Genomic DNA, 25,831 nt, shown 5'->3' with positions numbered 1-25,831 from the left:
AATAGTGGGCAGGTTAGGTAGTTGAGATATTATAGTATAGCCCCGGGGCTTCCAGGTAATCCATCCAGGGTTGCCAGACATTCATGTAATTAGCCAAAGAATCTGTTTCGATTGGATGAATTCTTTCATACAGCATAACTAAAGATATCCTATTAATAACTTCTGGTAAATATAGATTAGTGGATTTCCATCTGGAGCCAATGTGGATTCTTGTGGCCATACAAATATACTGTATAAGTTTATGGACTCTAAAACCTAATAGCGCCGTAAGTTTACCGCATTTTGTTCTTAAGGGGTTAAAAGATGCATGGGACAGTAGAAATATGTTCATGTTTTTGAGGAAAGCCATGTTGAAATATATTTCAATTTTGGGGACACAGAGACGTTAAGAACTTGCTGTAAATTTAGATTGCGTTTTTTTTTGTATTTATTGTATGTCCTTTTTATTTGGTCTTCTTTTAATCTTATTATAAGCATTGCATTTTTATTGTATTAGAAGTATAAAAAAAACTTTGATAAGTTTGGTCCTTGTTGCTCTGAATGCTTAAAGGGGTTGTCCCGAGCCAAAACCTCAAAATTTTCAATTAGCTCATTCCCCCTGTCACCCCCCGGCATAAAGCAGCCCTTTAAAGCGGTTATAAACCGCTTCCTACTTACCGTTTTGAAGAAATAATAACTTATAAAGTTCTTCTTCCAAGATGGCGCCTGTGATGTCCCAGGGTGCGTTCCACGGTGCACCGCGCTTCCAGGAGGCTTTCATGCGCGCTCCCGAGACGCCGGTCACGTGAGCAGGTGACTGACGTCATCGGTGGAGGCGTGCACTTGTAATGAATGAAACGCCGCTCCCGTGCAGTGATAGCTCGTCTGCGCATGCGCAGACGAGCTGTATCGCGCGGGCACGCTGGAGCGGCTCGTTCACAGCGGGGAGAGTACAGACTGCGCAAGCGCGTCTAAAAAAGACTGCTGAGGAAGAAATTAGACGGCTCCATGGCGACGGGGACGCAGAGACAGCGCGAGGACGGAGACAAGTGAGTGAATAACTTCTGTATGGCTCATATTTAATGCACGATGTATATTACAAAGTGCATTAATATGGCCATACAGAAGTGCTTAACCCCACTTGCTTTCTCGGGACAACCCCTTTAATGCCTTCGGCGATATTAACCTCTTTGATTGCTGGTGAGCAGTGCGAGTGTGTGTATGCAGGTCCCTTGGCCTTTATCAGATATGATGGTAGTTCGTATTCTGGGGTGTGTGGACTGTGTTAGGGTGTGATCTATGCTCAATTTGCAACCTGGTGGTTGTACCCAAGTCAATGTTGTGAGAGTGTATATGTGATAGAGACTCTATACAGCATTTGCTGACAGACAACATACAGCTATATGGGCTAATGGCATCAATTGCACATAAAGTTCCTAAAGATGATAATTACACTTCGTCATGCTTACTATTGAATAAGGGAACAGACCAATTTTACTTACAGTATGTACATTACTACTGTTACCTTATTGACTCCCTGTTGAGAAAGAGTGATCAAAATATCAGAGAGCCATCAGCAGAATACAGGTGTTGCTTATGGCAATCTGTAAATTAGAGGTGCATAACAGCTATCACAATGCCTGTCAAGACCGCCAATGTGGACTAGCTGTGCTACAAAACAAATTTGGCTTAAGGCAGGATCTGGGGGCAACATCGGGTTTTCACCCCCTTTAACCCCAGCAATCGAAATCTAATCTTTGCTTCGGGAAATCCCAGACTGTTTTGCTAGAAGTAATTTTGGTTATGTGGCAGCTGATGCAAACTGGTCAGGGTTTCAGTAATACAGTACCAGAGAAGCATACAGTGGCATTGTCATAGAACAGAGCCAAAGTCAGGTTACGCGAGATTCTTGCATAACAATGAATCACACCACGTGTAAGCATGGTCAATAAATTTGAGTAGTTGAAAAGTGTAGAAGAAATGAAAGCTGAGTGGAACAGGCATGGATCAAAATCCATACAGAGGACTCAATAGAGCACAGTTATGCATCTCTGAGAGCCATCAGACACAACATGCAGATAAATACAGACAGATGATTTAAAAAGGCAAAAATAGGCAAAAGTATAACTGAAAAAATAAGACATTGTTGAAGACCACCAATTATGACCTTATGGAATTGAATATTTGAACTGAAATAATAGTAAAAAAAATAAATGTATGCATGTTATAAAAATTCCCAAATTCAGTAATGCTAAATTAAATCCTGCTTGTGATTGACACAGGGAAAACAACTTTCAGTAAAAACATCCCAAATGATTCCTGATTTTTAATAGCTTTCAGTGAGGGTTACTGTCCCTCAGTGGATGGTTACAGAAATATCCTTCAGCACTTATGCACATTTAATGCCTGAATAAAAATGCATAACTGTTAGTATATATAACTTCATAATAATGCACGTTTCTTAGTGCATAGTTTGATCAAAACATGGGCCCATCCACCACGTCCAAGTGACCAGTGCTTTCGGGTGAATTCCTAGTACTAAGAGACACCATTCTTTGGGCATAAGCCTCAAATGATTTAGGGAAAGTAGGATACCAGGCTATATAGTCTGTTCTAGGACTTTTAATTAGATGTGTGGATGGAGTGCATGACAAAGGTGTATAACGAGATTACATGGATGTAGAGGATAGGCCTACATGTTTTGATAAAAATATAAAATAAGCGCTAAGAACTTTATATTTTTATGCAAAGTAATATTATATACACACACACATTTTTTATGCAGGTGCTAAATGTGCATATGTGCTGAAGCACATGTCTTTGTTACTGTATTTGTTGCAATCACAGCTTACAGGCACATAAGCATTTAATTAACTTGTTGGAGGTGGTGACGTTGTTTTCGGTTGCTTAAGTGGATAGCTAACCTGTTCAATATTAGATACTTCTAAAGCAGAGTAATCCCCATTATGTACCTTAGGCCTTATTCACACAACCGTATATACACAACTATTGCAGCTGCGAAAAAAAAAAAATTGCGACAATTTGAAGCATTGGATTCCAATATATTCATTCAGATGAGTGATTTTTAGGCACGTCTGGAAAAATAGGACATCGGCGACCAATTTTATATGGCACGTGAAAAGATATGTCTTGCCCCATCGTTTGCCGAGATATGCTGGATGCTCCCATAGGCTCCGATGGGAGCTGAAAAAAGGGAGGGAGAGGGAGTTTAGTTGCGTCCAACGCTGGGTAAAGAATACAGTTGCCTCTATTCAAGCATTAATAGTCATTCTGAGGATTTCTGCCGATTGATTTCCACACTGCAGCATATTTTTTTGCCAATATTCTGCAGCCACCCGTATGAATGGACGAGAAAATGCTAATTAGGATCGGGACTTGTTAATGGCCATTCTTCTTTTACGTGAGTTTTGGCCGCGATCCGGTTGTGTGAAGGAGGCCTTACATTGTGCACTTAATTATCAGTACACAACAATAGTAGCATAGTAATTAAGAGTGCTGTGTATTATAAATTTTACCATTAGTGAAAAATACATTTTTTAGATATGTTTAATACTCTACAACAGAGGCACAAATATTAGTATAATAATTTCAATATGTATTTACCGAGTTTTCTCCAAAATGCTTCCTTGTAATACATCATAGTCTTTATTACGGATCCCATTGGAAGTCTCTGAATTAACTGATTTCTAATTGGTGGCAGCTCAGGATTAAAATGAATCTTTGCAGTTAAAGTTGGTGGTATAGCACTTATAACATACTTGGCCTGAAAAAAAACATCACATCGCTCACTATTACTCATACTACTTCCACCACTACTATTAGTGCTATTAATGAGATCTCTGGCCCTGTTGTGTTTAGATCACAGAGACTTTGACTAGACTGCTGAACTGTAACAAGCCCATTGGGACCATGTCCAGTTATTATTCATCATCAGTTTACGGATTGCCAGTTCACTGACTGCAGGCAGAGAACTTGAAAACACAGACGTACAAGTAAATATTAGAAACCTGCATAAAATTATAGAGGTAAATCCTTGATTAATAATAGTGGGCATAATAGTGAAAATAGGGCTACTTTATAAACTTTAAGACAAGTATTCAGAGATGACAAGGCCAGTGACAACCTACACATTTTCCAAGTTGGGGTTACTTTTATCAAGTGATTATGGCATATGCAAGTACAAACCAGCTCTTGCAAAGAACTAAAGGAGAATAGCATATTACTTACATGATAGACTTCATGGTTTAAGGTCTCTACAATGGCATTTTCACCAGTCTGATCAAGCCTGACCACTGGTCTCTGTAGTTTAACTTGATCCTTAAGAAGCTCACATAGCTTCTCACTAATCTGACCAGCACCTCCAACAAACTTTCTCTCCTAATCAAAAAGACAAAACAGATAAAAGCAAACTAAGATAATTATAACTAATTACACATTATCTGGTCATGACAAAATAATCCAAATTTTAAGATATAATGCTACAACATATCAAAAGGGAATGTGCACCATTTCTTACCAAGTTGCTCTTAAGTCCTTCATTAAATTCAAGGGGCATTTTGAACTATTACTTCTTTACTTAACCCTCTGATAATAATAAATCGATCATCATATATAGTAACAATGAACACAAGGGAAAATATTATATATGCCCTCACTGACTGACTTAACACTTCCCGGTATCACATTAATGTGAAATTTGGCATGACCATTCTGTAAGTCACAAATCAGAAAAGTGAAGGGGTTGCAACTTCAATATCAATTCTAAGCATGAAAAACTGTGTGAAAAATCTGCAATGCAAGAGATAGTTCTGTTCTCAGAAACCATAAAGCCTAGGGAAATGATTTGTATACTGAGGAGAATCTACCTCACCTCTGTGTATATACTGGGGAGAATCTACCTCACATGTATATGTATATACTGAGAATCTAACGTTCCTCTATGAGCATATACTGAAGAGAATCTACCTCACCTCTATGTGTATATACTGAAAATATAACTAACCTCTGTGTGTATATACTGAGTAAAATCTACTGCACCTTTGTGTGTATATACTGAGGAGAATATAACAGATTCTCTTCAGTGTGCACACAGATGTCAAACGCTCCTCTAAATGTATATACTGAGGAGAATCTACCTTATCTCTATGTGTATATACTGAGGAGAATCTAACGCTCCTCTATGTGTATATACTGAGGAGAATCATTCTTGCTTTACAGCAGCCATAGTAACATAGTAAGAAAGGCTGAAAAAAATGATATATGTCCATCCAGTTCAGCCTACCATCCTGCAATATAGATCCAAAGGAAGGCAAAAGACACCACAAGTCCAATTTTCGTATCAATATAGGAAATCTCAATCAAAATATGATTAATTGACTTGACCTGGTCAATGTGTAGGGAGAGGAGCAGTTTTTTAAAGAGTACCTGCACTTTCAAGCTGAAGCACTCAGCCATTTTCGCTCCTCCTGCCAGCTGGAGATGGCACCCATATATTGCTATATAAGCACTATATGGGACTGTCTTCAGCTGCCAGAATAAGCCAAATACGGCCAACGTAGTACGAGCACTACAGCGTAATAGTGTAGGTACTCTTTAACATAAAGTTAATTCAATCAATTAGTCATTTCGGCCATTCTACGGTAACCTGAGTAGAAAGTATGAGGTTCACATGGTGAGAGAGGCTGTGAACACGTTCCTCATGTAACATTCAGAACATGTGCTGTAGAGGCAGAACTATCTACTCCGTAACATACTGTAAGCAATTGTTTATTTGAAGCAGCAAAAATCCTGGATGTGACATAGGCGAGTGAAACGCTACTGCTTAGAGGCAAAATCAGGTTGGATATTAGAAAAGCTAGAACTTGTATTGATTCTTGTCTATGTAGCACTACTTTAAACCACTTTATGACCCCTTTAAAAGATATCCATCATAAAAAGTATTTTGATTTCCCCCCACTAGGGAATATGGATTTGATATCCATAACGGAGAACCGCTACATTGAAGCAGCTCCTGTTCAATTGGACCCAGCCCATCCCTGCATTACATGGTTGGCTACTCATTTGAAAGGCACACATAAAATTCTGCATTTACTTTGTATGGCTAGGCACAGCTTCCCTGGCAATAGTGGAGGTCAGAGCTGCCAGATTGGCTTAGAGAAGAGGCCCAGCTTCTATTTAAATGATGACATGGTTTTAAAGCAATTACACCTGTCACTGCTATTTTTTGCATTTAATGAGTTTACATTTTGAATCTGATATTTACACCATAGAATAGGAATTACTGTACCTGTCCTCCATTTTCCACTGAAAACATTCGTTGCGTTCCACCACAAAGTTTTGTGTACCAGAGAAACCATAGGACAGAAACATGTTGTGTTTCAGATGTGACGTTCACATTCACAAAAAGCTGAGCAAATCTTTTAGCGGCTCTGTTAAAACACATATACAAATGTTTAATTTGACATATACAAGTAGTATTTAAAAACCTTCATTCATCTACAAATATGAAGACTTTGAGACCACTGCCCTATTAGGGAATACCATGATAAATAGTTATGATAAAGTATAAACTTGGCCAACCACAGATGTGGAAGGGTGTCCTCGTGCAATATGTCTCCACCGGAACTATGGCTGGAGACAAGAGTTGGCCGGCACCAGTGACAGGGGACCTCCCCCAGCTGTGGATTGGCCTGGCTCACTGACAGGGAACCACCTCCAGCTGTGGACTGGCTGCACAGCTTCAGTACAGCAGCAGATAGTGCTCCTGGAGTATGGGCGGTAACTCACATGTGGAGATGATGGCATGCCAGGCAATCCACAGCTGGGTGCGTCACCAGGGCAATCCCTGTCACTGAGGCCGGCCAACCCATGCCTCCACCTATAGTTCCAGTGGAGACATATTGCACCAGTTCCCCACAAATGGGCATATGTCTCGCCAATAGTAGGAGTGTCGGCACATCATAAATGTTTGAAGGGTGGTTGCTAAGACCATAAGGCCCACTATTTAATGTATTTTTTTCCACTATAAATTAAAAAAAAAAAAAACACAAAAACATTTAGGCGGCTGGGCAAGCATAAAATAAAAAAAGAGACTATACTCACCTGTCTTCAGCCCACTGGGACACAGCTGAGGAGCTCTGCTGGATCTGTCTGATGGTATATGTATTTGGCGGAAGTCAGGTAACCACTGAGGCCAATCAGAAGCAGCAATATCACCATCTGAACTCCTAGCATCAGCGATCATCCTGAGCACTGTGATGCCAGGAGTATGAGAGTTTGACACTGCGACCTCTGATTGGCTGCAGCAGTCACCTGACTTCCGCCAAATGTACATACCTGCAGATGGAGACTAAGCTGTCAGAGCTGCTTAGCTGTGTTTGAGGAAGTTGAAGACAGGGGAGTATGGTGACTTTTTTTTTTTGGCCGTGCCCAGCCTCTGAAAGATTTGTTTTATAGTGGGAAAACCCCTGTAATCAGACATTGTGGCATATTCAGTCAATATTTCAAAAATGTCCATAGTGCAAAAAAAACCCTTTTAGCAGTCAATGCTCTAAATCTTCTGCGGACTACAAGCTACTCTCTGTAGAAATGTGAAGTGCTGTAGTATTTACCTTTCATTGACACAAATAACTAGTTATGATATTAAAAAAAGATCAGGGATAGCACTCTAGGATGCTTGATAAAGGGGCTAGTAGTGCCCCGAAACGCGTTGCAACCCTATCAGAACTTCCAATCATCTGTACCTGAATGTCATTGGACCAATAAAACTTCCTAAACTAATCGTCTGGAATGGATACATTTACACTGCTTTGAATCCAACTAGGGAGGTATCAAGGACTGAGACCCCTTCCTAAGTAAGTCTATCTATTAACAATGATTTCACCATTGTAGCCATGATATTAGAGTTTCCATAAAGAAGTATTTTTTTATGTTTATTTACAGAATCATGATTACACTCTCTACTGCTAATTAAAACAGATATTGGGCCTTCATTTAGACAGGAATCTTGTAAATCCTAATCATGACAAGTTTTTCAAAAATGGCTACTATTTTACAATGTAGTGAACACTTAAATATTACTTTGTCCAACAAACTTTGTCTATAAACTCCTTCATTGTCATTTTGTCCCATTCGTCCGCATGCGGTGCTTTCCAAGGAGCGTCAACTGGAATCTGAATTAAAAAACAAATAAGACAGGATAGAAAAACTTTTTTCACTAATCAGTCCCTCAGCAACTGGGAGATTTTTTTTTAAAGACAATTGCAGAAAAAACCTTTCTATAGTGGAGGTTTACAAGATTTTATTACCAGATTTAGGCTACTTTCACATCTGGGTCCGGAGGTTCAGTTTTCCTGCTCCATTCAGGAAGCAAGAAAGGGGAATTCCCTGGCTGAATGGGATCCGTCTTATGACGGAACCAAACAGCTCTGAACAGACCCCATTGACCGCTATGGGTCCGTTTGGTTTCCACTCAGCTGTCCGGCATTTTATTGGATGAAAAATCACTCTATGAAGCACTTTTCTTCTGGTATTTTGTGCCAGATCGGTGACGGAACCTCCAAACAGAGGTTCCAGTGCAAATGTGAAAATGGTCTTATTTCAGTGACCTGTTCAGACAAACATATGAAGTTGTGCCTGTGCCTAAAATGATGGGGGGGGGGGGGCTTCAAAGAGAGATTTCAAGTGACACATTAAGTTTAGTCTGGACCTTAATAACTAATAAAAAGAGATAAAGATAGTAAAATCCCAAAGCTGACCATTCATAATGGAGGAAACATATCTCTGGTGCTCAATTCTTTGTTGCCACCTGTTTAATCAAGAAGATACGATTTAACATTATTGTAAGCCTGTACTATATTCCTCAACAGAATGTGGATAATGTGCCATTTCAAGACCACCCTCACACTAACTGCGGTACAATGCTCCTATTGATCTTAATGGGACCTCGCAGAACTACGCTCAAATGCAGCATTTTTCAACGCCACAATTTTTGAGCATTGCCTGCTCCATTTTCGCGCACTTGTGCATTTTTTTAAGCGTAATACCCAACCATTGACGCTGTGGTCACTAGAGGCCATTGGGTACAGGGTAAAGGGATGTGTTGACAGCGCAAAGGAGTTGAGGGGAGAGCTGTATTTGCTGAAATCCTCTGTGGGTATGTAGCTGATTTCAAAGTCAAAATCCACAGCAACCGTTTTGGGTGCAGAAATGCTGTGGAATTTCTTACTGTGGATATTCTGCAGCATTTCTGCTATGTGTAAATGTACCCTACATGTGGTGGATTTCTCCCTCTGCAAATCTGCAAATTCTTGTAAAACTACAGATTTTTTTGGGTGGTTTTGTCCATTGCATAAAGTTATGCCACCCATAAATTAACCCTTATTTAGTCTTCTCTGATGCACTAAAAAGAACATTAAATAAATTGTACTTTATTGTATTCAATTTCATGAGAGGTATCAGAAGACAGCACAATCAGCGCCGTAGAAATGAAGTAGAGCAGAGTTTGTCATTTGGAAGTGCTCTGTTCTTTTATACTACTGCACGACTAAACATAAAAGAAACCGTTCGATGACAGATTCCGCTCTGCAACCTCAGTGCAATCTATGGACACCTACCGTAGAAAAGCAAAGCTTGAATACAATAATCCTGTCTATGACTGGTAAGTTATTACACAAATTTCATATCTGTTTGTTCTTCCCTTGATGATGCCTGCTTATATGAATTAATGGAACTATTAATGTCTTTATTGCATTACATTTATTACACTTGATTGCTACCATTATGCAAACACTACATAGCCATGTTTAATGAGCACACACTGAGCACTATGCACTTTGTATTTACCCTGATAGCTCATGCTTTGATTGATTGTAATTAAGCAATTATGTACACCCCTTTCAATATTGCATACTTACAGTTATTTAATGCTTGAAAAAACCCTAGGAATAGACTGAAACGTTGCACTAGCTAAATAAACTATAGATTTTTTTTTCAATTATTTGGAACTATGACTATAATGAAATCCACATGTAAAACGATTGAGCCATGCTAGCTCTATATTAGCATGCCCAAGCTATATTGTCATACTGTATTATTGTACATTTATAAAACATGAATTCGCTAGATACTTTACCTCTCTTCCCCATTCATCAATCGTCCTCCATAGATGGTTGTAATCTAGAATTACTAAAGGATTCCACGCTGGAGGAAAAGCTCCATGAAAGGCAGAGGTTTTTCCCTTGAAAATAAAAGTCGGAATAATGTATTACTAGATCTATATAACTGAAAACACTTAAAACATGTTACATTAAATTAAATATAGAGATGTCGCTATAATTATGTAATCGAGGAAACTGAACACAAATATTCTGAAAATAAAAGCAAAACAATTAATCAAAATGAAGAATCCTTGTCAAGGCTTTGTTGTCAACAATAATTCATTCTATTTTCATCCATAAGACACAGGATGTAACCCTTTCCAATCCACTGCCTGACGTTTTCCAACATTCTGATTGAAGCCTGTACAGCTCTGATGTCGGAAGACGTCCGGCAGGGTATTCTTACTGTATATTACTGGCCGCACAGTTGTCAGGGGCCTCTCCGTCATGTCACATACTGCAGTACTGGCTCTAGCCAGCAGAGAGACAACTCCCTAGGAAACCCTGAATTCAAAATTGGATTGCAAAGGGTTAAGACTATGGTTCAGATCCACTGGAAATTTGTTTTTTTTTTTCACCATAGACAATCTCTGCCAGTCAGTATCGAAGGGGCTGACTAGATTTGCACAAGCAGATTGCCATCCCCACAAAATGTGTTAAATCTGCACAATTCATACATCTTCCTGGTTAGTTTACTGCTCTTCTTCACTCAAACTCTTCTTCTAAGTTGCAAGCGGCGGCAGAGGAGGAGAATCGGCAGGGTGCCCCTTGACTGCAGGTGCTAAGAAGTAGTATTAGACCTCACTATCACACCGGCCTATGACGTCTAATACTGCTAGCAGCTCTGTGGCCCCTGAGAAGTACAATCATGGACTGCCCACAGCCAGGTCTGTGCTCCCCTAATCCTTTCGCAACAGCTCCTGTTACACCTTCCCAGCACTGTGAATCAAGACCAGGATGGAGGGGAAGAGGAATGCTGATACGGACGGGCATAGAGGCAAGATGTCATATGGGGGCAATAGTACCCCATTGGGTCAGCTCTAGCTTAGATACAAGATGAGATATAGGCAGGCATAGAGGTTCCATACAGTATCCTGTCACATATCACTCCACATTTGCTGTAACTGAACCTCTAGATCCGTGATGGCGAACCTATGACACGTGTCAGCACTGACACGCGGCCGCTGTCAGCCGTTCACCCCGCTAGTGAATCCTAGCAGGGGCTGTGGCTCCCTTGCTGGTAGTCACTAACCAGCGCTACTACCGGTAGCAGCGCTGATCCCAGCGCACACTGTGATGTCAGTGTGTAGCCGGGATCCTCCTCCTCCGAGAGCGTCCAGGGGAGGAGGCGTCTGGCAGCACACTGATGTCAGTGTGCGCCGGAGATCATCTCTGCTAGCGGCGCAGAGGGCAGCAGAGGAGCAGAGCTTCCAGGACGCAGATGGGGTGAGTACGTGGGTCTCAGGGGGGCACTGTCACTGCTGGGGGGCACTGTCACTGTTGGGGGGGCCACTGTGCAGGGCGGTATCACTGCTGGGGGGCCACTGTGGGGGTCTGCTGTCGCTGCTGGGGGCGGCTATGGGGGGCACTCTTACTGCTGGGAGCCTGCTGTGGGGGGTGCTGTCACTGCTAGGGGGCCACTGTGGAGGGTGCTGCCGCTGCTGGGGGCCCACTGCCGCTGCTGGGGGCCCGCTGTCGCTGCTGGGGGCTGCTTTGATGGGCATTGTCACTACTGGGGGCTCATCATTTCTATGATAAGTGAGGGGGAGGCTGATAGAGACGAGGGCCTGTGCTATGGGTGTTTTGTGTTTACTAAATGCAGTTATACATTACAATTATACATTTTTGTTATTGAAACTATAAATATTGCAAATTTATGGATTTTTTCTCGAAGTGACACACCATCCAAGTTATGCTGTTTTTTTTTGGCGAATTTTGGCACACCGAGCTCAAAAGGTTGCCCATCACTGCTCTAGATCATGCAAACTCTCAGGCTGTCAAAGTTGGCATCACAGATGGTCCCACACGTTCTATTGGTGATAAAGCTGGTGACCGGGCAGGACACAGAATTGTGACAATGTTGTAGGGACATTCCTGTGACCACCTTGTGTGTGCGGCCGAGTATTATCCTGCTGGTAAATTCCCCTTGGAAGCCCTGACATGAGAGGAACACATGTAGCTGCAGGATGTCCTGAACATATTGCTGAGCTGTCATTGTCCTTCGCACCACTACTAGGGGTGACCGACTGTCATATGCGATGGCCCCCAGACCATCACACCAGCAGTGGGTGTAGTTTGCCGCTCCACAGCAATGGCAGGATTGAGGCGCTCAATCCTAGATCTCCAAACATCAATCAGTGCCCAAACTAAACCTGCATTTGTCACGGAAGACAACCCAGTTCCACTGCGCAGCAGTCCAGTTTTGTTGTTCATAACACCACTGCAAATAGAGGCGATGGTCAGTGGGTGTCAAAGGCAGTATACATAATGGATGCCATGAGATCAAATGTCCTTTCAGCCAAGCACATGGAAATGGTTTTGACAGACACAGGGGCCTCTAACGATAGTGCCACCTGTCTCTGGATGGCGGGCGACGAAACTGTTGGAGCTGCTCATACTTGTTAGACAATCAGACAATCCTCTTTACTGGTGGTCTGTCAAGGGTGTCCTGAGCCTGGTCACCTTGTGTCAATGCCCTTATGCATCCACTGGTCCTAACACCTAACAGTCGGTCAGAAGAGTCCACAGGTAGCGGGCAATTCATCAATATGACCATCTAACTTTTCGCATTCCAACAATGCATCTCCTCTCAAACTCTTAACTGGGCAAAATCTCTTGGAATGCATCATAGAGGCGTGTAGTGGTCAACAAGCTCTACACGCACAGGAAAAAAAAAAGAGGTTACCTACACAAGTAGCCTCTGAGTGTCTTTTTGTAGACCAAGGGTGGAACCACTTTTAGCTTCTCAGCTGGCAAGACAGCTGGCACGCCACAACTCTAATTATTTATATATCTGCTTGAGATGTGACTACATGCTGATTCTTGCAGCAAAAGGACAACTCCTTCTAGGTGTTTGATGTGGACTTTGACAGAGTAAATATGTGCACCATTTCTTACCAAGTTGCTCTTAAGTCCTTCATTAAATTCAAGGGGCATTTTGAACTATTACTTCTTTACTTAACCCTCTAATAATAATAAATCGATCATCATATATAGTAACAATGAACACAAAGGTAAATATTATATATGCCCTCACTGACTGACTTAACACTTCCTGGTATCACATTAATGTGAAATTTGGCACGACCATCCTGTAAGTCACAAATCAGAAAAGTGAAGGGGTTGCAACTTCAATATCAATTCTAAGCATGAAAAACTGTGTGAAAAATCTGCAATGCAAGCGATAGTTCTTTTCTCAGAAACCATAAAGCCTAGGGAAATGATTTGTATACTGAGAAGAATCTACCTCACCTCTGTGTATATACTGGGGAGAATCTACCTCACATGTATATGTATATACTGAGAATCTAACGTTCCTCTATTTGCATATACTGAAGAGAATCTACCTCACCTCTATGTGTATATACTGAAAATATAACTAACCTCTGTGTGTATATACTGAGTAAAATCTACCGCACCTTTGTGTGTATATACTAAGAAGAATATAAAAGATTCTCTTCAGTGTGCACACAGATGTCAAACGCTCCTCTAAATGTATATACTGAGGAGAATCTAACGCTCCTCTATGTGTATATACTGAGGAAAATCATTCTTGCTTTACAGATTTGCTTTACAGCAGCCATAGTAACATAGTAAGAAAGGCTGAAAAAAATGATATATGTCCATCCAGTTCAGCCTATCATCCTGCAATATAGATCCAAAGGAAGGCAAAAGACACCACAAGTCCAATTTTCGTATCAATATAGGAAATCTCAATCAAAATATGATTAATTGACTTGACCTGGTCAATGTGTAGGGAGAGGAGCAGTTTTTTAAAGAGTACATGCACTTTCAAGCTGGAGCACTCAGCCATTTTCGCTCCTCCTGCCAGCTGGAGATGGCACCCATATATTGCTATATAAGCACTATATGGGACTGTCTTCAGCTGCCAGAATAAGCCAAATACGGCCAACGTAGTACGAGCACTACAGCGTAAAAGTGTAGGTACTCTTTAACATAAAGTTAATTCAATCAATAAGTCATTTCTTCCATTCTACGGTAACCTGAGTAGAAAGTATGAGGTTCACATGGTGGGAGAGGCTGTGAACAAGTTCCTCATGTAACATTCAGAACATGTGCTGTAGAGGCAGAACTATCTACTCCGTAACATACTGTGTTTATTTATTTAAAGCAATCAGACAATCCTCTTTACTGGTGGTCTGTCAAGGGTGTCCTGAGCCCGGTCACCTTGTGTCCATGCCCTTATGCATCCACTGGTCCTAACACCTAACAGTCGGTCAGAACAGCCTACAGGTGGCGGGCAATTCATCAATATGACCATCTAACTTTTCGCATTCCAACAATGTGTCTCCTCTCAAACTCTTAGGGCTCCCACCCACTGGCGATATTTTCTTTCTTGCGCTGCGAGAGCACGAGAAAATATCGCATCGCATCGCAAGAAAGAGGCCGGTATAGAACCGGCATATCGCAAGTGGTTTCAATGGGGCTAGCGACAGCAGCGCTAGCCCCATTGAAAGCATAGGGAGAATGCCGCGGACTTCTGCCACAGCTGTGACAGCTGTGGCATGAGTTTCCTTCATCCCCACGGGGACCCCGCGGATGAAGGAATCGTCTGTCACAGCTGTGACAGCTGTGGCAGAAGTCCGCTGCGTTCTATTCCATTGCTTTCAATAGCAGTGCACAAGCAGTGCCGTTCCCATTGAAAGCAATGGGCTAGAATGCCGGCTGCCACAGCTAGCTGTGGCAGAGGATTCCTTCATCCCCGCGGTCCACGCGAGGATGAAGGAAACTCCTGCCACAGCTGTCACAGCTGTAACAGCTGTGGCAGAAGTCCCCGGCATTCTCCATCTCTTTTCAAAGGGGCTAGCGCTACTGCCGCTGGCCCCATTGAAAGACTGGCGATATGTCGGTGTGATGCCGACATCCCGGCGTCATGCCGATTTTTTTCTCGCACTGCGATGCAAGACTTTAACTTTACAATCGCATCGCAGTGGAGAAAATATCGCCAGTGGGTGGGAGCCCTTAACTGGGCAAAATCACTTGGAATGCATCATAGAGGCGTGTAGTGGTCAACAAGCTCTACACGCGCAGGGGAAAAAAAAAGAGGTTACCTACACAAGTAGCCTCTGAGTGTCTTTTTATAGACCAAAGGTGGAACCACTTTTAGCTTCTCAGCTGGCAAGACAGCTGGCACGCCACAACTCTAATTATGTATATATCTGCCTGAGTGACTACATGCTGATTCTTGCAGCAAAAGGACAACTCCTTCTAGGTGTTGGATGTTGTCTTTGACAGAGTATATATGTGCACGTATTGTGCAAATGCATGTCTATATTATATATATATATATATATATATATATATATATATATATATATATATATATATATATATATATATATATATATGTGTGTGTGTCTTTGTGCAGTATGTATGCAATGTGTGTATATATTAGGTTGGCCCTTATTTTTCAACTTTCCAAAAGTTTTACTCACAACCCCATATTTTGTTCCAATCAACCAAAAACCTATTTGTGCAATTGTGACCCTCATCAACCATGAAGTTTTGAAATTTGCGCCCCCAGTAATTCATTTTTTCAGATAAAAATTATTTTTAGTTATTTTATTTATAATCACTTGTAAGCATTAGTAATGAAACTTTATGTGAGTTTTCATTAATTTAATTAGCATTGCTATGTTAAGCCTGCGCTACAAGTGATTTAACATATAATTATGTTCTGCTGTCAACAGAGACCGGGTGAAATGTGGGGCTGTAGTGCTGGATTGTAAAGGATTGTAAGTATTTTCTCATAGCTTTAAGGGGGTGCGGAGCTTCACGTGAACTGCCATGGTAGAGAAGTATTTAATTTTTGTTGATTTTGAGCCCTTTTAACTGTTTTTAAGTCCCAGAAAATCCCTTTAATGTCACCAACTTAGATAAATTAGGGTAAAAGAAGGGATAATATTTTATACATTAAAACACTGCCAGCCAACCCCTATGCTACTGTCACTGTCACTGCAGTGTTGCCATTTTCCCCTGCTCCAAAGTGTAGTACCAGAACAGAATATTCCACTGTATGTGCCAGCCAGAAGTAGAGTAAAAATTTTGGGCTGGCACATACAGTGGAATATTCTCACGCCTATTATACAAACTCCCCATATTGTTTGTCCAGCACCACTACTCTCCCACCACAGTATCCTTAAACTGTCACAGGGAGGTTACTGACATTAATTAGAGTCTAGGACCATCCCTTCAAGCTGCTCTATCAGTCATGACATCCAGGTAACAAAATGGGATACAACTCAATATAGTAGCCCACGCTCCTGTCTGCTCACCCACAGGACCAAAAGATGACAATGATCCCAAAAGCCACTGTCGGGGAAAAAGGTACAGTAAGGAGGGCAGGCTTCAATATGAAGGTAGGTCGTTGAGTCTTTAACTCCCCCAACCCCTTCTCTGCCTCAACTCACAGCATTGTTCTCAGATAAACTCCCCCTTAAATAGGTAAAAAAAAAAAAATCACTAGCTATTATACTTTAATAGATGCCTTAATTCAGTTGTATATCTAATTTGGAAAACAGAAAGGACAGCAGTAACTTGATAAAACTTCTACTGTTTCCTAGCACTGGGTCTGTTTCAAACATATTCTTGGAGAAATACAAGTGCTTCGAAAAAGGTTGCATTTGAACATAATTTTGTATATAAAATGGCGCTCCCATTATGCAACTATTTAGAAGAACGTGCGTCTCTCCAAGAATATGTGTCCTGAACTCTACAAACACCCCAGCTCAGAGTAGCTTATATTGTATGTATTGTACTTCAGCCAAAAGAATAAAAATATAAAGACATAACATGCTCAATAAATCATTTTTGAAGATAAAACTTTCTTCCCCAATGTGGACAGTGTACTATAATTTGTATCACTGTGCCAAATGTGTTATGTCTAGTTCTAATTTAACGGCAGGGATCATGCTTTTTGTGATTGATTAAAAACACTGCAAATGTCAGTGGAGCTCTACAAGAAAGAAGATTTAGCGACAGCTAGGGATCAATGTTCAAGTCTACTGACTATCTTACGAAAGTGTTAATTATTATTGAATGCTGAAATCTAACCACACAGGAGAGCAAGAAAAGATAGACGATAGGCTAGTTGAATCCGTAATGTACGTGACAAAGAAGAAGTACAACAGTGCATATATAATAAACTGCCTTTGCTTGTTGTTTCCATAAAAGCGTTGACTGTATATTGGAGCCATTAATCATTATATCTCAGAAAACTTGCTGTGAACTATAATGCTTCACATAGCAATCTTTTCTTCTTATCTTTCTCACAAAGGCCTCTTGAGGAAAGGTTATAAAAGGAAGAGAATATGAAAAATGAACTTTTTCAACCTCCTTATAAAACAGATTGCACTTCTATAAAGTCACGAGAAAAAGGAAACAACTGGTATGTTGCTTTTAAAGAGAAATCGCGTTAAAGAAGAAGGCCAAAAGGTTAGCAAGAAATGAGGTTTGTGCAGACCAAGTTCCTCATCACTGACATTAAGCCTAGACTGCGGTTAATTTAGGTTTTAGATTTAAAGAAATACTCCTGTTTTGTTGGAAATTTCCTATATGCTAATTTTGTGTATTTTCTCAATCTCCCTATACAAGTACATATGGTGCAAGATACACAGCCAGTCCTAATTGATTTATGCTACTTTGTCTAGTGGCCTGATGCTATTCTTTATGGCCTGCAACTAGTGGTTCACAGACAAACTGGTCTTGCAAAGTCAACCTGCCAGTGATCAGCTGTTATTGCAAGAGAAAGCCATGTCTGACCATACAAGTTCCCTGCAGAGTGGGGGGTGAATAGGTTTACATGGTGGCCATCAAAATGAACGAATGCATGGATCTGCAATGCTTGCCACAGTGAAATGAACCTTTACATTCCATTCTGCTTTATAGAAGGGCGATTCAAGTATGGGACAATAATATGACATCCATATGCTTTAATAGAGCATCTAGAAAAAATTGAGGCCAAGCAATTCTTCAATAGTGATGGAGTTACGATAAAGAAATAAATGTGATAAAAATGCATAGCTTTCACCCAGGGTCACAACGAGAACCCAACTAAAAAGGCATTGAACCCCCAGAGGTTAGGAGAACTTTGAAAATCCATGTATAACCTGTCAGTCCCCTACTGACTATGGTGTCCTCTAGGGATAGCGCCATCCATCAACATGGAAACCCAGACCAGTCTCAGTTTTACAGAATAGAAACAAGGTAAAAAATATTCAGGACGCAATCAGGGGGGTAATGATACTCCAAGATATAGCAATGTAAGATCAAAGTAAATATCCACCTCTTTATGTAGGGGAGATGGCAAGCAAGGCAGTTAGTATAACTTCAGGCGCAGACAACATGCATAGGATAACGGCAATGCGTTTCAGAGGTAGGTCGCAGAATCCTGCTTCCTCAAAACTGATATATTTGCAGACACCAGACTCCCCTTAAATGTCCTAGCATTCCAATAATGAAAACAAAGATCTGGTACCGTGTTAGCCAGTAGAGCAAAATGTGATTGTTCTCAGCAAGAGAAACAACGTAATCTTGTAGATATGATACCTTTTAATGGCTAACAAAAATACATGATGTAATAATAGCGAGCTTCCGAACCAACGCAGGGTTCTTCTTCAGGCTTAAGACTAGCTAGGCTAGCATTCCAAGACATTTTATTGGGGCTGAGGGGAGATGACAGTCTCTTTTCTTTCACCACCAGCTACTCTAAGTAAGAGGATACTTATTTTGACCTCCCAGTGCCATGTCTTGGAGTATCATTATTCCCTTCAGCACATCCTGAATTGTACTTTTTTCCTACTCTAACAGAATATAGGATAGATGTTATCCTCCTGAGACAACCTCTTTAGTAAGGATGTACTTAAAAAAAACACACCCCTATATCATTAAGTCTTTTTTCCCACAATGTTTTTAGAAATGTTTCTACAAAAAAGTGTGTTTAACATGATATTAAAAGTGAATTGTGTATCAGTGACACAACTGTAGAGTGTGCTAAAAGCCACTGACAACTGGACTTTCAAAAATACTGAGAGGTAATGATATATTTTCCCAATTCCAACATTTGCACAATGCCAGACTACTGTGAAAAAAGAAAAACAAGCCCTTGGAATTCCTCTATGTGAACCCAGCCCTAATGCTTTTAAACATATTTTGGAAACCATTTCACATAGTAGTAGAAAATTCTTGGTTGTTTATCCAATCAATATCTGAAATAGCTAAGAGCTATTATGATTGGCCTTTTTGAAAAATAAAAGAGAAAATGTCACCCATTATCAGCTTAAACAGAGGAGAGGAAATGAATACTTCCACCATTTGTGTTTAAACACTCTATAAACAGAACACTTCAACTGTGTACATATCAAAGATGCCCAGATAACAGCAGTAGTTAAATGACTAATTCACTCCTTCATGCTGTGTATAAAGCTTAAAGATTGCCCTTTTGATAAACAAAATGTTAAAAGTATTATTTTTGCAATTAGTAATGCAGTCTTGAGGCATTAATGTCATTTTGCTACACGTTGACAACCACAATTTTTACTCGTAATAGTCATTCAAACGCCATTTGACAGCCACTGTGTTTCTAGGCTTAGAAATCATTTGATATGAATGGAAAACTCGGAAATAAATAAATGCATCATGCTTGTAACGATTACTTACTCTGACATGGTGGATAACTCGTTGTGACACATTCACTTTGTAGGTCTGTATACCCAGCTCTTTTGCTACCCGTAGAATGCGATTTTGTGTTGGTCCCACATACGCTCCACCAACATCCACATACTGAACTTCTTTGTTCTGTGCAGAAACATATATGTATATTAACAAGACCAACCCTATAAGTAGTGACCATTGACGAATTTAAAAATGCAGATCAAAGAAGCTGGTAATAAAAATTAAATGCTTGCGGAAAAGAACATCTAGCAATATAAGACTCAGAGATTTTCTCCCTTGTAATGGTTTTTAAAGCAGTGTTTCTCAACCCCAATCCTTAAGTACACCCAACAAGTCATGATTTGGGTACACCCTATAGAGAAAACATCTGTGGTAATTTTTGAGGCACTGACAATAATTGTGTAATACAAAGGAAATCCTGAAAACATGACCTGTAGGTAGGAATAGAGTTGAGATACACGGTTTTAAAGGAACACTTTGGGGCTGATTTATTAAGCAGTCCCACTGTTGAAAGATGCACCTAATAGATTAAGAGGCGTATGCCTCTTAATATGTTCAGCAAATCTCAGGATGCCCACGTGCCAAAACAGGAAACCTATGCCAGCTATAATTTACACCAGTTTTCTGATGTAAATTATTGTAAATGTGATTGGCCTTTGCTGCCGAGCCTCACCCACTCTTCCAAAAAAAAGTGGTAAAACTGGCATTAAAATGAAAAAAGTTGTTATTTTTGAACAAGAAACATCACCGGTACCTGAATTGCAACTTTTTGATGTTACCATTCCGCCAAAACACATTTCAGAGATTCCCCTCTGTAAGACTTATACAGTATGTTATGCCTAGTGCAGGGCTTGAGGATATAAAGAAAACATTTCTGTTTCATGTACCACAGTAAAAATCTGCATTGTTTTGCAGTTGCTTTGACCATGGGAAGATGGAACAACACCTCTGCAGCGCCACCTATTGGAAAGCAGCATTCCTGCAAGTCAATTTCCGACTTTTTAACATGCCTTGCAACAATGACTGGGAATTGTGAACCAAAGCCAGAATAATCATGCTCCGACAGCTGTATTAGAGTAATTGTCCTTCATCAATGTGCAACAGGCTTCTATGTGCTTTGCCTGAGAAATATCTAGAGGCCTTTCACTAGCCAAGCCAGAAACCTGCTGCACACTGATGAGGGGCAATCACGCTGAAACAACTGTCTGTGCATGGTTATTCTGACTTTGGCTCACTATTCAGAGTCATTGTTACAAGGCTTGCTAAAAATCTAATATTGACTTGCAGGAATGCTGCCTTCTAATAGGTGGTGCTGTAGAGGTATTGTTCCATCTTCTCATTTGCATATTTCCCAGAGGAGCATGGATGGCCTTATAAGTCTCTTCACACCTTCTAGGTGCTCTCCCTAAGGAGAAACGATACCCCTCCTGTTACATTGTCAATCACATGTGATCTGTCCTTTCTATTATCTGTGTGTTAGATTTCACTATAGCTCTGGCCCTCTATTCATGAGCCAGGAGGATTATGATAAACAATATAAAACATAATATAGTGTTGAAAAATGGCCTGTGAGTTGTTGCAACAAATACATGCATTTCACATATGAAAAACTCTTCGTTGTGTTCCTCACTTGTTCCTTCAAAAGTATGAATAAATTGATGACTGGATGTTACTATTCCTCTCGACAGGGGGCCATACGTACTCTGACACTGTCCAATCAGTGCTCACCATGTCAGATTGTAATATCTAGTTGTCAGTTTACTGTATGTTTACTATTTTATGCTCAAGAGAGTTCAAAGTAAAAAAAACTCCAAGATTGTTAATACAGAGGAATGTGAGTATTCACTAAAACAGACATGCAAGAAGCGATGACAGGTCCTCTTTAATAAAGCACATTATCATCACTATGTAATGATCCTTAGCGTGTTTTCATATACTGTGTATCAGCTACATACATTTATCATTCTTGTCAAATGTTTTTTTTTTTTTATTTGAGGATTAAAACAGTTTTTCTCTAAAACAATAATTCTTCAGGATTGCATTAGAACGCACAACAACCATCTATCATATATGCAAATGCAAAGATTCTACACATTAAACTGTTCTCTATTTAAAGCAGTTCGCATAAATATGAAAAAGAACTGGAAAAAATATGAAAGACTGAAGAGGCTTAAGTGTCCTAAACAGCTAAAATGGTTTTAATTCTGCAAAACACAATGTTAGTGTCAATTAGGGTCAACCTAAAGTTTGACTTCAACCCTCAAGTATCCCTGCCATATTTGGCTGGGTCCAGTATTTGAAGTGCAGCAATACTACTCAAGCACCTCTCTCCATCGTACCGTACTAGGCATACTAATAATTTTTTCCGTTTTGTGCTACGCTCTTCTGGTTATGTATAATGCATATCCATGGCAAGGATATGAGCATTTAGACAGGCTTTCAGAAATGGTGGCTTAATGGGGAGATGTGTACAGCCAGGTTAATATTTCTGTATTGTTCTTTAATAGAGAGATGAGAGAACGTGCTCGTTTAGAGCAACTACTCGAGCGAGTATCGCTTTTTTTCGAGTAACTGCCTAATCGGGCGAAAGGATTCGGGGAGGCCCGGGGGTGAGCAGGGGGATCCGGAGGGATGGGGGGAGGGGAAAGCTTCCCCCTGTTCCCCCTCCTACCACCTGCTCCACCCTGCCGACCCCCGAATCTTTTCACCCGAGTAGGCAGCTGCTCGAAAAAAAGTGATGCTTGTTCGAGTAATTGCCCTAAATGAGCACGTTTGCTCATCTCTATTCTTTAACCTCTTTAGTGGCATGCCCAGAAAATCTCCGGGGCTTGCTGCACTGAGCATGCAGTTAAACCCCGGAAGATTTCTGTGAACAGCTCTAGTGCTGAAATGTGCAGAGCATTGAGCTGTCAGCTGAAATCTTCCGGGGTTTTTACTGCTTTCTCAGCCCAGAGATTTCGCTGCCATAATATGGTAATAAACCTGCCACTGAAGGAGTTAAGAGAACCTTCACATGGGAAGGAATATTCTGCAATATTGTAGCGGAATATGCCGTCCCGGAATTCTACACCGAAATCCACACGGCTAACTACAGATTTGGAACTGCTAGCAGAATTCTGCTATTTTTAATATCGCATTACAATCCGTACATTAGCAGTGCGGATTTTGATACTGAAGATTCCACAATGATGTTGCAGAATATTCCGGCCCATGTAAAAGGTCCCTAAGAAAGCTTTGCTTATACTGCTTCATTATAATGGAGCAAACAACATTGCATGATAGATAGTCTGAGATAATTCATAAATATTTCTCAAACTGTTTATCCTAGCAAAGCTGGTGGCTGGTCCAAGCATATTTCTTGCACACAGAATGAAGAACGATGCTGAAGGAAATCAGCCAAGTGATAACACATCTGTTATCTCTGTGCTCTATGAATAACTGAATGTGAGAATATATCCTGATCTCACTGAGCAAATGTTTCAAGTGCCACTGAGATGATACACACTAAATCTTCAACGTTATCTAGAGCTCCAAGATATAGCGTAACATCTCTTTATAAATTTCAATTTGCACTCTGAAGGTTGCTGAATAATATGACTGTGTAATTTTGAAGTGACTTGCCTGTTCCTCAATTCTGTTAACTGTATAACTAGTGGATTTATGGTGGATCAATATGTTTTCAAATACTTATGCCAAGCTCACATTTCAGATTTTTTTTAACATCAATAGAATCTATAGTAACAAAGAACCGAATAAATAGAAAAAAAAACAACTTTTTTTTGCTATTTAATACACCAAATTAAGCATTTTGAGATCAATTTGAGTCCACAAAAATAAAGTGAGCCCATCGTTACGATGAACACACAGTCCGTTGCAATATAACTTTTTTTTTATTCACTCAAATCCCTGCTTCAGAGTACCAAGTTCACCCTCAACAGAACTTTTAAGTCAAATACGCCTCCCATCTCTTCAGTAAGGCAGCAATCGTCTGGTGCGGCTGAATGTCACGTCAGAGGATTGGCAAGTGCTTCCCATTGTTTTCAATGGGAAACCTCGCATTGCACTTGCGTGCGATGTGTTTTCCAGTCCCATTGAAAACAATGGGCAATGCGTTCCGAGAAAAGATTCAGTACAGGAAAATATTGGTCATGTATATCAGTGGTCCCCAACCTTTTTGGCACCAAGGACCGGCTTCAAGCAAGACCATTTTAACAAGGCCCGGCAGGGTTGGGCGGGACATGGGCGGGGCTTTGGTTATATGGGGCGGGGTTATGAAGGGGGTTGGAGTTTAGAATGTCCTGGCAGGACACACATAGGGCAGTATAATATATCCCCCCCCCCGCCTGGCAGCACACACATAGGGCAGTATATAATCTATCCCCCCCCCCAGCACACACATAGGGCAGCATATAATTTATCCCCCCCCCCCAGTAATAGACAGCCCCCACCCCTCAGTAACAGACAGCCCCCACCTCTCAGTAATTAGCAGCCCCTCCCCCTGTAATAAGTAGCCCCCCCAGTAATAAGCAGGTCCCCCCAGTAATAGGCAGCCCCCCCCAGTAATAGGCAGCCCCCCCCTCAGTAATAAGCAGCCCCTTCCCCTGTAATAAGTAGCCCCCACCCCCCCACCCCAGTAATAAGCAGCCCCCCCCCCCAGTAAGCAATCCGCCCAGTAATAAGCAGGTCCCCTCCAGTAATAGGCAAGTCACCCCCCCCCCCAGTAATAGGCAGGTCCCCCCCCCCAGTAATAGGCAGGTCCCCCCCCAGTAATAGGCAGCCCCTTCCCCTGTAATAAGCAGCCCCCCCCCCCAGTAAGCAACCCCCCCAGTAATAAGCAGGTCCCCCCCAGTAATAGGCAGCCCCCCCAGTAGTAAGTACCCCCCCTGTAATAGGCAGCCCCCCCCCCCCCCAGTAATAGGCAGACCTTCCCCTGTAATAAGTAGCCCCCACCCCCCTCCCCCAGTAATAACCAGCCCCCCCAGTAATAGGCAGCCCTTTCCCCTGTACTAAGTAGCCCCCCCCCAGTAATAGGCAGCCCTTTCCCCTGTAATAAGTAGCCCCCACCCCCCCCAGTAATAGGCAGCCCCCCGTAATAGACAGCCCCCCCAGTAGTAAGCAGCCCCCCCAGTAGTAAGCAGCCCCCCAACCCATAAACTTACCTCCTCCCTGCTGTCGCTCTCTGTCTGCTTGCCCTGACGTCAGTGTGCAGCCCGGAACGCTTCCTCCCCGAGTCCTCTCCTGCGGGACTAATGAGCAGGGGACTCGGGGAGGAGAATCCTGGCTGCACAGTGTGCGCCGGGATCAGCGCGATTACCAGCAGGGAGCTGCGGTGCCCTCGCTGGTAATCGCTTCAGTGGTGAGCGGCGTCGGCACGCCGCTAACCACATAATACAAGGCAGCGGGCCGGATTCGGCCCGCGGGCCTTGTGTTTAGAGCAAAAGTTCCCCGCGGTGCCGCGGACCGGCGCTAAACACCCAACGGCCCCGGTCCGCGGCCCAGTGGTTGGGGACCCCTGATGTATATGACTCAGAGTACAGTGAGTGGAGTGACTCAGCGATTGGCAGCTTCCCTGTATGAATATGCATACAGAGATTGAAGTTGAGTAGGACCGCCCACTGGACTCTCAAGCGCAGAATGTACCAGAATTGACATAAAAAACCAAGTTATATCTTTTCCCTCAATGGTGTATATCCTCTCAGTTCTTCTTGCTCTATAAAATGCTACCTGCAGATCAGATTGCATGTTCAACATGGAAGCTTTGC

General features: G+C 41.6%; 1 protein-coding gene across 1 annotated transcript in view; it reads right to left on the bottom strand.

The window, feature by feature from the left end:
- The window catches only part of LOC136625620 (amine oxidase [flavin-containing] A-like), a 79,957-nt gene that overhangs the window by 34,452 nt on the left and 19,674 nt on the right, over nucleotides 1-25,831 (bottom strand). The window contains exons 3-8 of the mRNA XM_066599974.1: nucleotides 20,055-20,192; nucleotides 10,133-10,237; nucleotides 8,080-8,171; nucleotides 6,287-6,428; nucleotides 4,228-4,377; nucleotides 3,604-3,763 (exon numbers count right to left, since the gene is read on the bottom strand). Coding sequence (XP_066456071.1) covers nucleotides 3,604-3,763; nucleotides 4,228-4,377; nucleotides 6,287-6,428; nucleotides 8,080-8,171; nucleotides 10,133-10,237; nucleotides 20,055-20,192 — 787 coding nt within the window. The remainder of the gene's footprint in view (nucleotides 1-3,603; nucleotides 3,764-4,227; nucleotides 4,378-6,286; nucleotides 6,429-8,079; nucleotides 8,172-10,132; nucleotides 10,238-20,054; nucleotides 20,193-25,831) is intronic.

Source organism: Eleutherodactylus coqui, chromosome 4 (assembly GCF_035609145.1).
Source record: "Eleutherodactylus coqui strain aEleCoq1 chromosome 4, aEleCoq1.hap1, whole genome shotgun sequence".
Taxonomy (NCBI): domain Eukaryota; kingdom Metazoa; phylum Chordata; class Amphibia; order Anura; family Eleutherodactylidae; genus Eleutherodactylus; species Eleutherodactylus coqui.
Note: the sequence above shows the minus strand (reverse complement) of the source record. Positions and strands in the feature narration are given on the sequence as shown.